The 18,885-nt window shown below is 44.9% G+C and overlaps 1 protein-coding gene across 1 annotated transcript in view; it reads right to left on the bottom strand.

The window, feature by feature from the left end:
- Positions 1 to 11,859, bottom strand: part of NAALADL1 (N-acetylated alpha-linked acidic dipeptidase like 1) — a 139,487-nt gene extending 127,628 nt beyond the window's left edge. Inside the window, exon 1 of the mRNA XM_063946132.1 lies at positions 11,669 to 11,859. Coding sequence (XP_063802202.1) covers positions 11,669 to 11,859 — 191 coding nt within the window. The remainder of the gene's footprint in view (positions 1 to 11,668) is intronic.
- Between the last annotated feature and the right edge of the window lie 7,026 nt (positions 11,860 to 18,885).

Raw genomic sequence — 18,885 nt, 5'->3', positions numbered from 1 at the left:
AGACCCTTCTGGATACTGGTAACAGAGTTACAACCCCAAATGAAATCGGTTTGGTCCGGGGTGATAATAGAAGGAAGAATCACTTTTAGGTGCTCTGCCAAAATGTTTGTGAATAATTTGTAGTCTACATTAACTAGAGATATGGGCCTAACTACAAATGAGAGGAAGGAATCATGGCTGGGTTTTGATAATACTTTAATGAAAGTAGAGTTAAAGTGTAGGGGTAGACCACTGCCAATGATGGCATTAAAGAAAACAGTGAGTCCTTACCATGGGCTGGAACAACTTATAAAAGTCGCCACTCAGTACATCAGGGTCAGAAAATGTTATGAACTTAAGGTCTCCCGATAAGAACTTTCTTTGTCCTTTGAGATACAAGAACTTCCGGGTTTATGATCTGGGAGTCCTTTTGAGCAAGCGGGCGCATGACGTGAGGGATGCTGGGAGTGATCCGAATGGATCCCTCTCAGAAGAAAATGCGAAGAGAAGCCCACAGTCTTCTACAGTATTAGGAACCATCATCTGAAGATGGCATTGCCCATTGGGTCCAAGTTCCAAAACGTATCACATTCCGGAACTTAGTACAGTTTAATGGCATCTGGTTAGGTCTGAGGAGCAAGTGGCCATGGGAAAGGCTGATGTCATATGTGGAGGTTTGAAGTATTGGCACACTTCAGCAATATGGCAGTGGGGACAAAGCATGAATTTGTTCCAAGCGTAAGGGCTCTGCACTACAACTTTACTTCAACCAAGTTACTGGGGGAAGGAGGTAAAAGAGGGTGGGTGTTCATTTGTACTTGGCCAAACAATTTATAATAGCAGCTCTAATTTTATGCATCTGGAGTGGTAGAGCTGTTTGGAAAATAAATACTGTAGCTACTATATACTTCCTTGACAGCAAAGCAAGGAGGGAACAATCTAGGCATCCCTTCTCCTAGCCATCTCTGACACTAAATTGTCCAATTTCCCTTCCAAACAGCTCAAAGGTTATATCAATATAATTCAGATGAATAAATAAGACTAATTCCTTTCAACCAACCACAACATTAGATCAGTAGTATTCACATTTCATAATTAGGTCTATTTCCCATCAATAAGTGCTGACCTCAAATAAATAGCACACACGTAATAAAAGGACCAAAACTGCCTTAAAGGCTCCAATAATAAATTAATCAGCCACATCACATTAATAGCCCACACAGCAGTAGCCACATAACAATAATATTCCCACACATATCAGTCTCCATATAAGATTAACCCCCAACACGCATCAGCCCCCACATAACATTATGCAACTGCCACACACTTGTGTGAATTACATGTAATCCCGTCCAGGAGTTTTACCAGTTAAAATCTGGCACGGATCTCCCACACCTCAGGTAAGTATAAGTGACGTATAGACTGGTAATATTCCTGGACATGTGATTCACAACACAGATATACAGTTCAGTCCTCTTGAAATCTGAATCTACCAGAATTTGTGGATCTGAACCGAACCAAAACCTATTCTGGATCTTCTGAGGAGATCCAATCCAAACCAAGTCCCAGTTCGGATCTTCCAGCGGGTCGGAATTTATATCAATGATTATTGCTTTTCAACTGAACCAAAAACCGAACCTGAACCAAAACTCTTGAGGGTGGTTTTGGCCAAACCAAAACACGATAATAAATTAGAACCAAAACCAAAACACGGAGTCTGTGCACATCTCTAAGACCCCAACAGGTGGTTCGCACCCGAGAGCCATACACGTGTGCTTCCCGTGTGTGACCCGCCTGAGCCCTTTTCACACCGCTGTCAGCAGCCCAGTATATTGCCAGGTTGGTGATGTCAGCAGTGACGGTGCTTGGAGATCAGATGACCTCCAAGTGCTGCCAGTCCACACAGTGTGAACGGGAAATGGGTCGCATCGACCCTTCAACCGGTTCACAGCGCACAGTGACCAGGGTTGAAACCATGGACTCCACACAACACAACGGACTCTGAGACCCCTGGGACCCAGGAACAGGGCAAGCGCTCACACTTTTAGATGGTGCCAGGTGGCAGCACTGTCCTGTATGGTGGGCGCCATCTTGTCGGGTTTTCGTCTCAGGTGCTCCTTTAGGAGAGAGCACAGCACACTGCCAGCCGGCTGTTGGAGCATATTAGGGGCTTTCCCCTCAAGACGGCAGTAGCACCTTAGACAGGGAGTGAAGCCATGGAGTGGGGGGGGGTGGAGTCTGGTGCTGCTGGTCTCCCCTCTACTTTTCTGCAACAATGGTACATTCCTAGTATTACTTCACATGAAAAGGAACTGAAACTCCTGTTTTCTGCTGGATCCTATGGTTTCTCCTTGGCTACTCTCTTCTGCAGCTGTCAAGCCTATCAGGAACGCTAAGTATCTGTATTTTTTCTTTCTTATATCACTTCTATTGCCGGGGATTGTGCAGTTGCTAAATGACCTGTGCTTTACTTTACTTTACTGGATTTGGGAATTTGTCTGCCTTGCGTCCACTATATATAGCGAGGCCCTGTGGGGACAAACCCGTGAAAGCAATACTGCTACTATTACTTTGTATTACACTTGCACCTAGCATAATGGCAAATTACAGAGTGGATAGGTATACTCTAGGGTGTTGTGCGTGGACTGTCAGGCAGGGCCTCATGTCATGCAGGTGCTGGGGACCGCCATATCTGACGGAGCTGGCATGTGCATAGGTTTCATGCATAGGCCAGTAGGTTTTGTCTTAGTGAAGCTGGTAGCGCTTCAAGCTATGGTGACTGCTGTGCCTGGTTCCTTGATGCTTAGTTCCAAGTCATATGCTCCAAGTGGTGCGACTCCTAAATTGGTGTCTGATCCATGTTCGCTCTATACCATGGAGCAGACAGTGTTGGGGTTGGAAAAAAGTTTCCTCTTATCTGGAACGCTTTATCAAGGATCCTCAATTGCTTGTGGTGCATACGTTTCTTCCTTCCAGTGCTCTGTGGGAATTTTCTGATTCAGAGTAGGAGGAGTTGGATGAACTTCCGGAGATGGACATCATCCTGGGGGGCGAGGACCTAGAGTCTTCCTCCAGTCCTGGTGTAGTCCTCATTGCAGCTGTGCACCAGTCGCTGTACTGTTTACACGTGGATTCCCATGCAGTGGCGTCGATGCAAAAAGATCTTTACTTTATCTTCTTCTTATCTCTCATCAAGGAGGCATGGATGGCCCCGGATAAAAAGTTCACCAAGTTTGTCTTTGTTTACCCACTTCCAGTGCATCATGTTTCCAAGTGGGAACTGCCCCCCAGAGTTGATGCTGCAGTTCCACATTTAGCTACACACATGGCTTCCCGTTCAGGGCTCCATGTCCTTTAAAGATCAACTCAGTAAAAGTTGGAAGGTTATCTCAAGTCCATTTTTATAGACTCTGGGGTCATTATCCAACCTTTATTAGCCTTGGATTGGATGGAGATTTGGGCTGACAAACTCATTCAGGGCCTTCACAGTGATTTGTCCAGGAATTCCCTTCTGGAATTGGTGGAACAGCTTTGCAGTACAGCTGAATATGTATGTGAGGTCGTGCAAGACGGCGTTTATATGGCTTACAAAGTTTCAACTAAGGCTGTCTCAGCTCAAAAGGCTTTGGTTCTGCTCTTGGACTGCAGATTCATAATCAAAATGTTCCTTGGTATCTCTTCCATTTGGTTATGGTGTTCTTTTTGTACCAGTACTGGATACCATTATCACCCAGGCTACCAGGGATAAAAACGCTTTTCCTCTGGTGTCTGTCTCTAAACAGCGGGGTCCATATTTCCGCACCTTTCTCTCCTCCTTTCGAGGTAAAGTGTCCACTAGAGGCCAGTTGGCCAGAGGCTGCATCTTCCCTGGCAGGGGTTCGGCATCGAAGGGCAGATTTTCTGGTGCTAGCCGACACACAGGAGCCAAGACTCCAGACAAACTTATTGTCTCACTGGGTCCCTCTCCACCCAGTATGGTCACAAAGTAGTTATCCTGCTTCAGACGTCTGGGTGCTGGGCATCATTTACAGAGGTTACTTCATCACTCCAGTTCCTCCGCTGGAATGGAAACTGGGGTTTTACTCCAATCTGTTCCTTTTTCAAAAGCCAAATGGTTCTTTTAGGCCGATCTTAAATCTTCGCACCTTGAATACCAGGTTGTGGGTAAATAATTTTTGTATGGAATCTCTTTGATCAGTGATCCACAGCATAGAGGCCAAGGAATATTTGGCCTCACTAGATTTCAGGGACTCCTATCTTCATGTTCCGATAAGAACAGGTCATCATTCTCGCCTCCATTTTGCAGTTGGTTCCGATCACTATCAATTCCAGGCCCTACTATTAGGAATAGCAATGGCTCTGCGAGTTTTCACTAAGATAATGTCCGTGATAGCGAGCTTTCTGTGCACAGGCGGTGTCTCGGTCATACCTCATTTGGACGATCTGCTCATGAAAGCAGATTCAGTTTTGCAGTTACAACAACATCTAGGTGATACTGTTTATGTACTTAAAAAATTTAAAAAAGTAATGCCTAATTCCTTGGCAGCACCTTCAGTTTTTGTGGGTGGTCTTCAAGACCTCTCTCCCCACAGAGTTTTTTTGCCGGAGTCCAATGCACAGATACTGCAGAATTTTGTCTCGTCAGTACTTTCAGTACCTCGCCTGTCAATCTTGTGCATTATGGTCTCCACTTTTGAGACCATTCTGTATGCCAGGTCCCATTCATGGGAATTCCAGTGGGGAATTCTCCAAAATTGGATGGGATGTTCAGCATCCCTCGTCTCAGTTTCTCAGTCTATCCGACAGTCTCTGTATTGATGGCTGGTTTCCCATCATCTCCTCCAAGGACGATCCTTGGTCACTACATATTGGGTCATTATAACCATGGACGTGAGTCTCCTAGGATGTGGAGCCGTAACATTACTCCAGGGCCTTTGGTCATTGTCAGAGACGGCTGTGCTGATCAATGAGCTTGAACTCCAAACCATCTTTCTGGCTCTCTTAAAAGCACCATTCATCCTGGCCAGCCGGCCAGCTCATATTCAATAGGACAGTGCCGCGGCAGTGACATATGTAAATCATCAAGGAGGCACAAAGAGTGTTGCAGTGATGGCCGAGTGGCCTAAACACTTTCCTGGGAACCTTTGTTCCAGCATTACCATGTTTCTTCTGGGAGAGTGGCCACTCAATCCAGAGGTCTTCTAACAGTTACTTTGGAAGTGAGACCTTCCACAAATACAGTAGATCTCATGGCTTGTTAAAACAATTTCAAAGTTCCACAGTTTTGTAAGGGACCTACTAGCTTTCGCAGTGGATGCCACTATGCAGCTACCTAGTCCTCTGCCCATACGTTGATCCGTTTTTACCGTTTTCATGATTTTGCCTCTGTTGGTGGCCACTTTTGGCGTACAGTTCTCCAGTCAGACAGGCTTAGCGTTTCCTCCCCAAGGGGTTGCTCTTGAATGTCACATGGTCCAGTGTGCCACCAGCCTTGCTGTCAGAGAAAATAGGATTTTTGGTCACTTACCATTGAATCTTTTTCTCTCATGCAGGCTGTAGAACACTGCGTTCGTTCCCTCACACTCAGTCATGTGAGGTTGTGGTTCTTGACCATCTTTTCCCTACTAGTTTGCTTGATTGGTTCCAGTTTCACTGGATTACTGCTATTCCTTAGCTGACTCTTTTAAAGAAGTACTGGCATTATGTTGTTGCAGAGGGGAGGAGTTTAGCTACAGCAGTTTAAGTGCTAGCGCCATCCCTAACCTGCAATACCATCATAAGCGGATTTAGGGAGCTTGAAGACAGGGCTGTATAATGGAGGGCAGTTTTGCTTGCCTCCGGGCCGATCGCTGTCACACTACACTCACTTGCTTAGCATCCTGTCTCCACTATGTGGGAAGTCTAGTTCACTGACTCCCGCCTTCTGGTCGACCTCAATGCTATATGCGAGACCCCTCTGGCAGATTTCCATCTCTCTCTCTGTGCCTCTCCTGATCGCAGCGCACACACACATTCCTTCATTCCCCAGTTGAGTGCAGTCTCTCATCGCATGCGGCTCCTGGGGGTGCCTGGACACATCTTCTGGCGTGGCTCCTTTGGCTTAACCAGACCGGCCCCCATGGTGACACCCAACTCCAAGGTACTTTGTTCCCTGCTAGGCCCCTCTACAGTTGCCTTTCTGGCATGTGCTACTCCTGCCGGCAGCTCCCTGTAATCCTGGGGTCTACACTGTAATGATGGGCCAGCAGTAGCTTATCTACTTCTTCGATATGGCTGGGGGTTTGAGCCCGGTGACGCCATTCTGCAGTCCGCTTTCTGCTTCACCTCCCAATCCCTTCCAGTTCCTTCACTGTTCTCCTTGTTCCCCTACCTCAGATTCCTGTAGTAAAGCCTCCTCTGTCCCAACCTAGTGCCCTGTCTGACATCTTGGGCAAGTGCCTGTTGTAAAAATCTCAGCTCCCTGGGCCTCTCTCAATTTCTCCATTGATATGAAGCTGCTGTTCAGTTTCTCCATCCTCCTGTGGTTTCCCACTGCCCCATGGCTCATATAGATATATGTTTGGGTCCCCTCTGACCTGCTGTTTAATGAGTGACCCCCAGAGACCCTCCATCCCTCCTCCTGACCGATTATTGTCACGTCCTATCCCTATTCCCCCTAAACTGTATCTCACTAACCCAGTTAGAACATATCATTATACCCCTCACCTCTGGCTCAACTACATTTATACAGTATATTTGGCATAGTTTGCTCCAACATTTTTAACTACACATTTTTAACTACATTTGTCTTTGTCTTTTACTAATACAATTACTATTAATAGCTAAGACAATGCAGCACACCCCCGTAGTCACAAAAAAAGTATAAATTTGTACATGACGCTAGGTGTAGCACTGATTTCCTACCTATATCTGTCTCCTCCTCATATCACACCACACTAAAGTCACTACATACCAGGGACGTGCAGTGAGATAAATGGACCCCTAACATGCACACTCCAAGCACAGCGATGAATACAGAATATCACATGTCACATATAATCAAACTATTCATTCACTACACAACCCTCTCCATAAACATAACCCCCACCCAGTGCTGTAACTAGACAAGAATTGGTGCCCCCCTATGCTTAAAATCGGGACAATGCGCATCAAAGGCATATGCAAAAAATATAGGGGCATGGCTTAATGGGAAAAGGGCGTAGTCACAAAATAATACCAATTCATATTACATCGCACAGTAGCCTCCATTATTCAAATTACTCCACAAAGTAGTGCCACTTATACACATTACACCAGGTAGAGCTCCTTATACACATTGGGGGTCATTCCGAGTTGTTCGCTCGCAAGCTGCTTTTAGCAGCTTTGCACACGCTAAGCCGCCGCCTACTGGGAGTGAATCTTAGCTTATCAAAATTGCGAAGGAAAGATTAGCAAAATAGCGAATAGACACTTCTTAGCAGTTTCTGAGTAGCTCCACACTTACTCGGCATCTGCGATCAGTTCAGTGCTTGACGTTCCTGGTTTGACGTCACAAACACACCCAGCGTTCGCCCAGACACTCCTCCGTTTCTCCAGCCACTCCCGCGTTTTTCCCAGAAACGGTAGCGTTTTTTCACACACTCCCATAAAACGGCCAGTTTCCGCCCAGAAACACCCACTTCCTGTCAATCACATTACGATCACCAGAACGAAGAAAAAACCTCGTAATGCCGTGAGTAAAATACCTAACTGCATAGCAAATTTACTTGGCGCAGTCGCACTGCGGGCATTGCGCATGCGCATTAGCGACTAATCGCTCCGTTGCGAGAAAAAAATACCGAGCGAACAACTCGGAATGACCCCCATTATGCCAGATAGAGCCCCCATTTTACACATTACGCCATGCAGAGTCCTCTTTTTACACATCACGCCAGGCAGAGTCCCCTTTTTACACATTATGCCAGAGTCCCATTTTTACACATTATGCCAGACAGAGTCCCCTTTTTACACATTACCCCACGCAAAGCCACCTTTTTACACATTACAGTAGACAGAGCCCCTTTTGACATATTACGGCAGCAGAATCCCCCTTTTTACACAATATGGCAGCAGAGTCCCCCTTTTTACATGAGAGAGAGGATGAGTGAGAGTGTGTGTGTTATACTTACCTTTGACAAGTCGGCAGTCCTCTCCTCTCTTCCTTCCTGCAGCACGCTGCAGCTCAGGGCACTGTGTGCATCTTTAAGGGCAGTGTGTGTGTGTGTGTGTGTGTGTGTGTGTGTGTGTAGCTATGGGGGCAGTGGTGTGTGTGTGTCTGCGCAGCTAAGGGGGCAGTGAGTGTGTGTGTGCAGCTATGTGGACACGGTGTGTGGCTATGGGGGCAGTGTGTGCGTGTCCCACTATGAGGGCAGCGTGTGTGCATATATGGGGGCAGTGTGTGCGTGTCCCCCTATGAGGGCAGTGTGCGTGTGTGCGGCTATGGGGAAGTGTGTATGTGAGTGTGCAGCTGTGGGGGCAGTGTGTGTGAAATTGCATGTAATTGGGGAAGTGGGGGGGGCATACTGATATCTTGCTTAGTGCCTCATGTGATATACATCTAGCTCTGAATACCATAGCCTAATGTCCCACAGCCTGCTTCAGAAAAAATAATTTAACGGTAAGTGACCAAAAATCTTATTTTTACAGTATTCATTGCTCCAGTGAAAAATATAGGTCCAAATGTAATAGCTTGTGTTTTGCATGCACCACCTGCAACTTCCATTGGATAGCTGATGGATTTATTTTAAGGCAGTACCAAACTTGGTTTTGCCTTAAAACTAATTTCCCCTTTAAATCTAGCAAATTTCTAGCCAAATCCTGCCAGTACACACAAATTGCACACTGTTACATTTGGGCCATAGTGTGGCTTAGCTTGCTAGGCTATCAATAATTATGTCAATAATTAGTAATAAAACTAAGTATCTATTATTTGTAACTGGAAAAAGTGACAAACTAATAAAACTAAATGTGGCCAAATACAGCAGTAAGCTATTACATGGGCTGAGCATTGGCCCTCATTCCGAGTTGTTCGCTCGCAAGCGGATTTTAGCAGATTTGCTCATGCTAAGCCGCCGCCTACTGGGAGTGAATCTTAGCATCTTAAAATTGCGAACGATGTATTCGCAATATTGCGATTACACACCTCGTAGCAGTTTCTGAGTAGCTTCAGACTTACTCGGCATCTGCGATCATTTCAGTGCTTGTCGTTCCTGGTTTGACGTCACAAACACACCCAGCGTTCGCCCAGACACTCCCCCGTTTCTCCGGCCACTCCTGCGTTTTTTCCGGAAACGGTAGCGTTTTTTCCCACACGCCCATAAAACGGCTTGTTTCCGCCCAGTAACACCCATTTCCTGTCAATCACATTACGATCGCCAGAACGATGAAAAAGCCGTGAGTAAAAAACCTAACTGCATAGCAAATTTACTTGGCGCAGTCGCAGTGCGGACATTGCGCATGCGTATTAAGCGGAAAATCACTGCGATGCGAAGATTTTTACCGAGCGAACAACTCGGAATGACCTCCCTTGTGTGATAACATCATTGCATAGTTTGGCCCCACACAGTTGGATCACTTCTAGCTTTCCAAGCATCTGCTGCTGTTGGAAGATGACACAGAATGGCTAATAACAGTCAACTTCCAAATACATTTCTCAACATGACCAACAACAATCTGATTCATTTTGGGCATTGGGGTTGTTTGTGGGGCCACACATGTTGCAGTATTGGACCAACTAAATATATACAAATGTATATATATGTAAATATATACAAATAAAAACAACCCCTCACACAGCTCCCTCAAAGAGTAAAAAAAGAATAAGGGGCCTTATCACCATCTGCATGCATGATGCGGATGACAGGTGATAAAATCGCCCAAACTCGCACTGTGATAATTGATTACATCGCAGGGATGTATCAATTATCACGTGCAGGGACAGAGCTTGCGGTCAAACTCTGTCCCTGCAATGACATTCCACAGCATCGTCCAGGTATTTTTCGGAAAAAATACCCCAATGTCCTGCTGCACATGCCCCGCCCCTGCCCGGTCAACCCCCCCCCGTCGCGACTACCCCCGCACGCCGCGCCCCCCCTCCCCCCCAAGAAGATCAATATACTCACCAGTCCAGGGAGCCGGTCCGTGCTGCTTCTGCTGGGCTGCTCAGCGCCGGATCCTGTGCGCTGTGGTGATACCCGGTGCTGTAAAGTGTGCTGCCGCTTTGCGGCGTCACTTTACTGCACCGTGGTCACATTGCAGCACATGGGGGACCTGGCGCCTGGCAGCATTCACTGGAGCAGCGCTCACCGGCTCCCTGGACAGGTGAGTATGGGTTTTGTTTTGTTTTTTACTTTTTACACTGTGATCAGCTTGTGTGTCCATCGGACGCACATAGCTGATCACTCTGCCGGGTCCCCGCTCAGCTTTCTCTGCCAGGGGCAGAGAAAGCTGGGCAAATGCCACATTATCGCAGTGCTACCCTGTGAACTCGCCAGCCTGAGCTGGCGAGATTATCACAGGGCACACCTCCCCCCCCCCCTTTTTTTTTTAAAGTAAATTTGGCCACATCACATTTCCCATTATAAGTATGGATGTGGGTTACTATAAAAAAAAGTGAAAAAAGGGTTTGAAGCAGTTTTTCATGAAAATACATGAGGTGATACTAAAATAATGTGAAAAGGGTGTGAAAACACCCTTTTTCACATTATTTTAGTAAAAATAATGTTAATAAATAGACCCCTAAGAATTTTTTGATAATTGTGAGGATGATAGGTTTTTTTTTATTTTATTTATTTCCTCTTTTCACTCTGCAACAAAATAGAAGGGGAAGAGATAATACTAAAAATCAATCACAATGCTACCTCTTCATGCAGGGGCGTTTCAACAGGGGAGGGGGCCCATGTGCAGGCTCCGGGTGGGCCCCCTCCTCTTAGCAGCACAGTAGACGCAGGTATTATGCTAGAGTCTACTGCGCATGCGCGGACTCCAGAAACATGGCACCCACCATGTTCTGGAGTCTAAATCTCTACTGCGCAGTGATTTCTGTACCTTGGGTGCAGCTCCAATGCAGGAATCCAGAAGGTAAATTATAAAAACATGAGTGCAATTTGTTGCCTTGTGGGCTCCCTTGGACCCAGGGGCCTGTGTGCATACATATATATATATATATATATATATATATATATAATTTGCAGAAAGATAGATTTAAAGTTTCCCTAAACTTGTCAGAAACACGAAACACTAAAGGCCTGTACTCACTGGCAGATGTGGGGAGAGAACCGCTCAGCACACATATCTCCCCCCGCTCAGCACAGCGCGATCTGTGCTGAGCGTGCGGGGGGAGACGGGGGGCCGCTCATTTCACCCAGCGGGTGAAGTGAGCGACCTGCTAGATTGGCCTGCATGCAGGCCAATCTAGCACCAGCGATAGTGATGTGCGGGGCTGCGCATCGCTATCGCTGTGAGGGGTACACACGGAGTGATCGCTGCTTAAAATCTAAGCAATCTAGTCATCGCTCCGTGAGTACCCCCCTTAACAGATCTAAGGCTTCCTTTAGCTTGTGTCATCATTATCATAAAGAAATACAAGCTAAAATAGAGTGTACAAATAGTGTAAAAAGTGGCCAATTAACCATTATTGTGTTCTCTCTCATATTGCATGGTTTTCGCTCACCTCAGATTTTCTTCAATGTTTCGATTATTTACTTCTTTCATGAACTCTCGAATGAAATTTTCATCAACATCTTTAGAAAGCTCCTTAGCCCAGGATGGTGTCTTGGAGATTCCAAAGTGACCAATAAGTAATCCAATGGCTAGTATCACTACCCCACCGACTACACCACCTACTATCTTCCATACATTCATTGTTCCTCAATGATCAAAGACAATCTCCAAAAGAGATTTTTCTTGTCCTGAGCATTTTATTCAAGCTCTATCTAATTGTGACCTTGGGTCTAGATAAGTCTCCAGATAAGTGCAGTCTAGTACTATTAAGTCAGGTTACATATTATCAAGATAGAGTATACAACATTTTGCTTAATGATCCAAATTCATCCTTTGCCCCTTTGCAAAGCTGGTAGAATAAAATATAATTATTACAGTATTTATTATAGTGCAATTTACTTTTTATTACCCATAGCTTCTTTGAACATGATAAAATGCTAGAGAGGTCATGCAGTGAGCGGATGCATATTGTTCGGTATCCCCATGTAACTGATTATGAAAATAGTGCTATATAACAATTAGATTATACCCTTCATGTCCATGTTTAAGTCACATGTGGATACAAAACAATCTACCTTTGATCCATGAGATTATGTTTTAACCAAGTTCTGAACAGGTCTTAAATGGTAATGTATTCTTAAAATTAAGAAACACAGATCTTTAACCACTTAATTGACAATTTTTTTCTCTCCAAAAATAGTTCAGAAATTGTCAGGTTAAATATTTGTAAAAAAAAAACATATTTTTTTTCTTCCCAAACATCAGGATATCGGATCAACAACATTGGACCATCAGAAAACATTGTGAACGTTGTGACTTTGATGTCCCTGCTCATACACACTGGTGGGGCTGAGGGGGTTAATTTATGTTTCCTGGGCGGCTGCTCCTCTGTGCAGCAGCCGAGTGGGGGTCCTGCCGTGCTGACCAATCAGCAGTGATCGACAGCATGGGAGACACTGAGGGAGAGTGTACGGAGCCAGAGGGATCGGGAGGTCCCTCTGTGAGTGATGGCTGCATGAAGATTACCTTCCAGCAGCCGCCCACACTAAGTATCTGACTGGTCGCATTGTTTTCGACCAGATCAGATAGGCAACTATGCCAGGCAAGTGGTCAAGGTAACTGGCAGGGATCATGGTTGCCATTTTTAACCAAAAACAATATAATGTACAGAGGGGATCAGTATGATATACCTGACCGCCGGGATCCCGACCGTCGGCAACTTCACTGCATCCCATACAGAGTGGTAGAGAAATATGTTAATTATTTTAACTTCAGTATGTTTTACCGGCGGAGGGGATGCTGGCTGTCAATGTCCTGACAGCGACATCCTGCCCACCAGAATGCTGGCAGCGGGTCAAGCACTGTGTCCTTTTTCAGGGTAGGGGTATGGTGTGGGGATTACATTACCCAACATCCTCTTGTCCACATCATGCCATTTAGTAGTGGCAAAATTTCAGGTGTGCGGACCTCAGTGACAGGAGCCGCGTGCTCCCCCGGCTCCTGGCCATAACATTAACTCTCTAACATGTCAGCCCTGGGTGGGGGGCCAATATAAGTGTGTCCCCTGGCTGTGGTAATACCTTCTTGGCTAGTGGAGCCCAGTGCTGGCTTCAAAAATACAGGTGACCCCTACGTCTTCCCCCCCCCCATATTTAGGAACCAGGACTGGTCCAACAGCCTGATGCTGGCTTTTAAAATATGGGAGGACCACACCTATTTTTTCCTCTGTATGTTAAAACCAGGACTGGCGCATAGAGCTCTGGGCTGGTTATGCTTACGGGGGAGGGAAGGGGGGGAGCACAACATTTTGTGTTTTTCCATCTTTTAACCATTTCAACATATTTACACAGAAAAGCACTGCACAGATCTCACTGATCTGTGCAGGCTTCTGCAAACACGCTGCTGAGGGGGGACGTCTATTTGAAATACAATTCAATGGTGTGTTTCTGGAAACGATTCTAGGTAAATTCCAGTGTTTCAGTCTTGTCTATGCAAATTACATCCGAGTGTGGCTGATGGTGTATTCCATATTTTGCTATTTGGCCATGCTAAAACTGTTGCAGGGCATGCTGGGATATGTAGTTCAACAACAACTGGAAGGCCAAAGGTTCCCCATCCCTGTTGCATTCAATTGTATGTCCCTGTACACCCATGTTTTGTACTTCTATTTGAACAAATACACTCCTGTGTTTGTTCTTTAGTAAAATTCCGAGATTGCTCAAAATGCCCAAACATGGAACTTGGTTAATTTACCCCTACTAGTGCTCAGTGTTGCTGGCTAAGGAGGGGATCCGGATGAAGACTACACTAAAGCTGGGTACACACTTGTCCAATTCTCATCCAATCCAACTTCCAACCTACCAGTTCCTAAGACACTGGTAGAGTGTGTACGCTCACACAACCTCCGGTTTCATCCAGTGTGGCTTGTCTTGTTAAAAGATTTTTAAACCTGCTGAAAAATCAGTAGACCAGATGGCCAATCACCAGTGTGTACGCTCCTGAGACTGGTTTATCCAATTAATCCCTGTGAGAGAAAGCTGGCCTGCAAAATATTGGAAGAGTATGTATGGTGACACAATTCTTTTGGCTGATGGTTTCTGCAGATGCAGATTGGAGATCTGCAGCAAACTTGGACAGGTGTGTACACATATGGGTGTTATATTTGTGACCTAGGTCTCCAGTAGGATTGTGTCAACAGTCTGGTTGGGCATTGGATCCATGGGCGTAACTACAGTGGGTGCACTGGGGTTCTACTGCTATGGGGCCCTAAGGCTTAGGGGGGCCAGGACCCAGGTTATTAAATCTGCACACTAATTTCCCAGATTTGCTGCTAAGCATTGGGTCTGATCCATTGTCCAGCCTGCATTGTGTGACATTAAACTTTTAGTGAGAGGAGTGTGCAGTGGATGTTATAATGGTAAGGGGGCACTGTAATGTAGTATCAAAGTCGAAAAATATTGTAATACATGCCCCATGTACTAACCCCATGCACATGCCCGCTGCGCGTGCACTCAGTCTGCCGTGCGTGGACATATCCGCAATTTGCGTAACGTAGCTCCCCACGGCCATGCGCCTTAGAGCATGGTATGCGCCTTTACGGTAGAGTTTGTGAACGCATAGAGGGTTATTAGAACATTACATATTTTAACCCAAATAGTGCACATTGTACACATAGCCCCCTGCACCACATCAGTAAGAAATAGCTGTTTAAAATGATAACGGAATAAAGGGATTCACCTTTACAGGATAGGAGGGGACAGAACAAGGTTACAAGGTGGTGTTTGGTATCCAGCTGTAGGGTATTTTAAGGGAAACATTCTGGTGTTGGTTTGAGGAAAATCGCATGTTCCTGAGGATAGTTAGATGCAGAAGCAGAATATAGGTTTAAACTTTATTTACTGTATATTATGTATGCGGGGGGAATCCAGAGGAGACCACCCACAAGAGCAGTTGAGAAAGACATAGCCCACCTTTTCAAATCAACCTATGACCTCTCCCGTAATGAAAAGGTACATCTCTGTGTCCAATAGACAAAGGGATTACAGTGACCATTGTATTGTTTTGGATGAAGTGAATAAAGAGAGCTTGCAGCAGGCTTGGACACACAAGACTCTGAACGCTATCTGTATGACCAGCGGAGGACCGACTCGGGTTGCGCTTGCGAACATTCTCGCGTATGTACATTCTCTGTAGCCATTATTCGGTTTAGATTTACTTGTTAGCCTGTAGTGTATAATCTGTACTGTTTACCTTTTGGAACAAATCCACAGTGGCCTTAGAACCCTATGATTTCAACTACAAAACTGTGTTGTGCCTTCACTTTCCTGCAAGGGTTTTAAAGTAGATTTATCTGTATAAGGTGTATAAGCATTGATAAGGTGTACGCACTGCGGTTACTTTATACCGTCAGTGCTACTTAAGGTTTGAGGTATAACATCATTGCAGAGCTTTGCTGCATAAGGTTTAAAGTGTAATCATATCATTGCATTGTATAACTGTATAAGGTTTTAAGGTGTATTAATTGTGTGTGCGCACGCTGTGTGTGCTTTGTACCCACAGTGCGGCGTTTGTACGCTGAGTGCGTACACGGTATAGGACTCTGTGCGCAAATAGCGTACGAAGTACGTAGCGTGAGCTAGCGACCGCAGCAGCTCCATGGTAAAGGTGTGTTTAAAGGTATAGCTTTATGGTTTAAGATAATATCGACATTATCAAATGGGAGCTCATCCGGTTCCTTCTCATACCCGCAGCCTAGCAGATTTTCGCAGACTTTATCTATCAGCAAAGGGCGGAAAGGTATCCCCTGTAAGCCTTCTCTTGGTCGGTGAATACACTAGTGCTGATTAGATAAGCGTCTGCGCTGCATGGTTTGAAGGGATGCTGGAGGGATCCGTAAGGTAAGAACGCAAAAGCTATTTTTCCTTTTTAAAATCTGTAAATTTCTGTTTTGGCGCCACATGCGCACGCAATACAAGCATACACCTGTACTCTGCATATCTGATCATATTGTTGCAAAACAAGGTTCAAATGAGTCATATTGTGTTTGATTCAGAGTGGATTGCTTATCTGTTAAGTAGGGTAAAAGTACATTTAAAAGTTGCTGCAATAGCCTTGATATAGTGTTTTTTTTTAAACTCAGGCCTAAAATAACTTCAGGGGCTTGCATGGTGTGTGATTTCTTTGTGACAAAGGAAGCCGCATGGTCTGTCCTCCATTTTGTCTAACCCTCATGGATGTGGAAGGGGGAGGAGCAGCGGCCATGTTGGGAAGGTCATTTTTCTAAATGGCTGATTTTCACTGCCCGGAATAATCAGCCGTCCTTGGTCAAAAAGAAATCACCATTTATGAGTTACCAATGCATTTATTTTACCCATGCCATAGTCAATTACAAATAGTTTCAGATGGGGCTTAATGAAAGTTAATAGTAAGATGAATACTTGATGTAAGAACGACACACAGATATAAACAAAGTTTTTTTTTCCTTTTACCTCTAGGATTCAGTTAACTCTGCTTGCTGTAAGATAGCAATTGAAATGCAAATTAACCGGTGTAACTGCTTTTTCCTAACAGTGAAAAAAAAAAAAAAAACACCTTTACAGGCAACCAATAGCACATAGCATTCATATGCAAATTAGAAGCACTTAATGGGTAAATGAGTCTCAGGAGACCAGTGAATGGTACATACATATAATATTATAATTATGTGTGTGTTTATATCAATGTATGTTCTGTAAGATAGCTATCCAATCTGAATCATACCATTTGAATTAGCGATTACTAGATTCATTTTGACCTGTACTGAAAAATTTGTTGCTATTTAGTTAAAATATAGAGTTAATATTTAAGGAAGTAAGTGTATGACGCACATGCAGCCTGGCCTAGTTGTAAAGGTTTATACAGTAGAAACTGTGTGTGTGTTAAGTAAGTGATTATAGTTAAATATCGTTTACATTTATAGAAGTGTGGGATTTGTAGTATTGCGGACGTATGGCCTTTGTACACGTGTCTCGGACAGTGTACAGGACTGTGTACGCAACGTAAGGACGTACGCACGTGGCGTGTTCACGCAATATGCGTAAAAGTACGACCGCTAAATACAAATCACAACAAAAGCATTGTTTTAGTTTAGGCGCGAGACGGTAGCCACGCGATAATAGCACAAATTTGTTCAGTTTCCAATATTTAGTTTAAAAACCTTTTTTACTGTAGTACCTCTGGGGAAAGCTATCAGTTAAAAGGAAAATATATTTTTCTGATCAGAAAACTATAGAATGTTAGTGTGGGCTGAATAAGGTGTGAATGTATTGAATCCCGCTTGGTGAACTTGGTGATCTTGGTGAAGCTTGGTGAAAATTGGTGAAGCACGGTCTAGGTGAAAACGTGGTGAGCACGGTCTAGGTGAATACGTGCAACGGAGTGTGATAAAGTTTTCGTGGTATTACACTCCAGCTGTTTTGGAGCACAGTGTGGAGACTCCAGTGATCCTACCACTTATAGATAGCAAGTGTCTATAAGTGGTACGATTGGACCGCACGGTTGTATCGGCAATACGTGACGCAACGTGATACGAAGTTTTGCATATTTGTGCGTAAATCTCATCATCATACGCGTTATAGGAAGCACATGCAAGCGTGATTTGTGTAAAGTAAAGGTTTAGGGAGTTTTCGCTGGTCTCTCAGGAAAATCTCCAGAGGCAGATATTCACTGGGTACGGTAAGTTACTCCTAAAAGGCCCAGGGGATATAGGCTGAAGTAGGGCCTGCAACAGCTACACGTGTCTGCTAAATAAGGCGGATCCGTGATACTCGGAGCAGAAGAAGTTAGTGGAAGAACTTTGAGGACTTCCACCGGTAGACTACTGTGTTTGGTGCATTTTAGGAAGTTTTCCCGTGTTAAAAAGGTCCACAATGGAAGCCAAGTGCACAACACAGGGACGTTCCTCAGTCAGGGTTCAGAGTCAGACTGCAGATTTCAGACCCAGGGGGTCAGCTCGGTTAGTAATGTGGGGGAAGTATGGTCCCCACACTGAGACCTTTTGTGATGAATGGACACGAATGACTGTGGGGGATAAAGCACCATTTCCTGGGATAGGTAGTTTTGATTCAGAGGTGTTGCAGAATTTAAGGATTAGGATATGTCTGTTAAAGTCCCGAAAACAAAGGATCAGACACACAAACTGTTTACATTTATGGCAACAAGAGGGCGATATGCAGAGGGAACTAGCTTACACAGCCGGTTCCAACCCTAGCAGGAAACTGATGGCAACCGCACCACCACCACAGTATATTACAGGGAAGAAAGTGGCTACAGACAATGGCATACCGATATATGATAAGAGTAAAGTTGATAAATGTATTAATGACGATAAGAGTAAAACTGATAAATGTATTAATTCTAACCCGTGCAAGTTGCATCCCATTTTAAACTTCCCTCAGGGCTACAAGCAAGTAGAAGAACCCAGCACGATATCGGCACTTTCTCTAGCAGCCACCATACAGGACACCCAGGTGGGCATGGCCCAACCGGTAAGAGCAGTAGTAAAGCCCCCTAGCGGAGGGATAAGTGAGGTCGTGTCCACAGGTAAGTACGGTACTGTACATTATGCAGAGATAATAGCACCTCAGATTGTAGAGTCAACACAAAATGGTGTAATTGAACTAAATCCTG

This window comes from Pseudophryne corroboree, chromosome 11 (assembly GCF_028390025.1).
Source record: "Pseudophryne corroboree isolate aPseCor3 chromosome 11, aPseCor3.hap2, whole genome shotgun sequence".
Lineage (NCBI taxonomy): Eukaryota > Metazoa > Chordata > Amphibia > Anura > Myobatrachidae > Pseudophryne > Pseudophryne corroboree.
The sequence above is the reverse complement of the archived record's forward strand: the minus strand, read 5'-3'. Positions and strand labels throughout refer to the sequence as shown.